The sequence below is a fragment of the Buceros rhinoceros genome, unplaced genomic scaffold (genome assembly GCF_000710305.1).
Source record: "Buceros rhinoceros silvestris isolate BGI_N320 unplaced genomic scaffold, ASM71030v1 scaffold12811, whole genome shotgun sequence".
Classification (NCBI taxonomy): domain Eukaryota; kingdom Metazoa; phylum Chordata; class Aves; order Bucerotiformes; family Bucerotidae; genus Buceros; species Buceros rhinoceros.
This window is the reverse complement of record NW_010392563.1, coordinates 4,329-4,870: the sequence shown is the minus strand read 5'-3', so window position 1 is coordinate 4,870 and position 542 is coordinate 4,329. Positions and strand designations below refer to the sequence as shown.

Sequence of the window (542 nt, the reverse complement as noted above, 5' to 3'; positions counted from 1 at the left end):
CCAAGCGGGTGCAGATCATGCGGGAGGGACCCATCAAGGTGAGTGATGAGGGGGGACATCCTCCACCCTCAGAGGGGTCTTCTGCTACCACTACGGCTTCCAGGTTCACAGCTGTGGCGCCAGAGGGTGATGTTGATCCAGAAAACGCTGGGATGAGGCCAGCTTCCCACTGACCAAACCATCTTCCTTGGGTAACCCTTCGTCTCTCCCCCTCTGCCCAGGGCTCTCTTTTGAAGGTGGTTCTGGATGATTACATGCGCTTGAAAAACCAGAGGGGTCTTCTGCTACCACTACGGCTTCCAGGTTCACAGCTGTGGCGCCAGAGGGTGATGTTGATCCAGAAAACGCTGGGATGAGGCCAGCTTCCCACTGACCAAACCATCTTCCTTGGGTAACCCTTCGTCTCTCCCCCTCTGCCCAGGGCTCTCTTTTGAAGGTGGTTCTGGATGATTACATGCGCTTGAAAAACCTCTTTGCCCAGCGGATGGTGCATAAGGCCACCGCCAGTCAGGGGGACCGCTCCTCGGTCTCAGCGGTAGCCG

At 57.2% G+C, this 542-nt stretch overlaps 1 protein-coding gene across 1 annotated transcript in view; it reads left to right on the top strand.

The window, feature by feature from the left end:
• Positions 1 to 542, top strand: part of LOC104500819 (cadherin-23-like) — a 19,041-nt gene that overhangs the window by 17,008 nt on the left and 1,491 nt on the right. Inside the window, exon 34 of the mRNA XM_010144538.1 lies at positions 422 to 535. Coding sequence (XP_010142840.1) covers positions 422 to 535 — 114 coding nt within the window. The remainder of the gene's footprint in view (positions 1 to 421; positions 536 to 542) is intronic.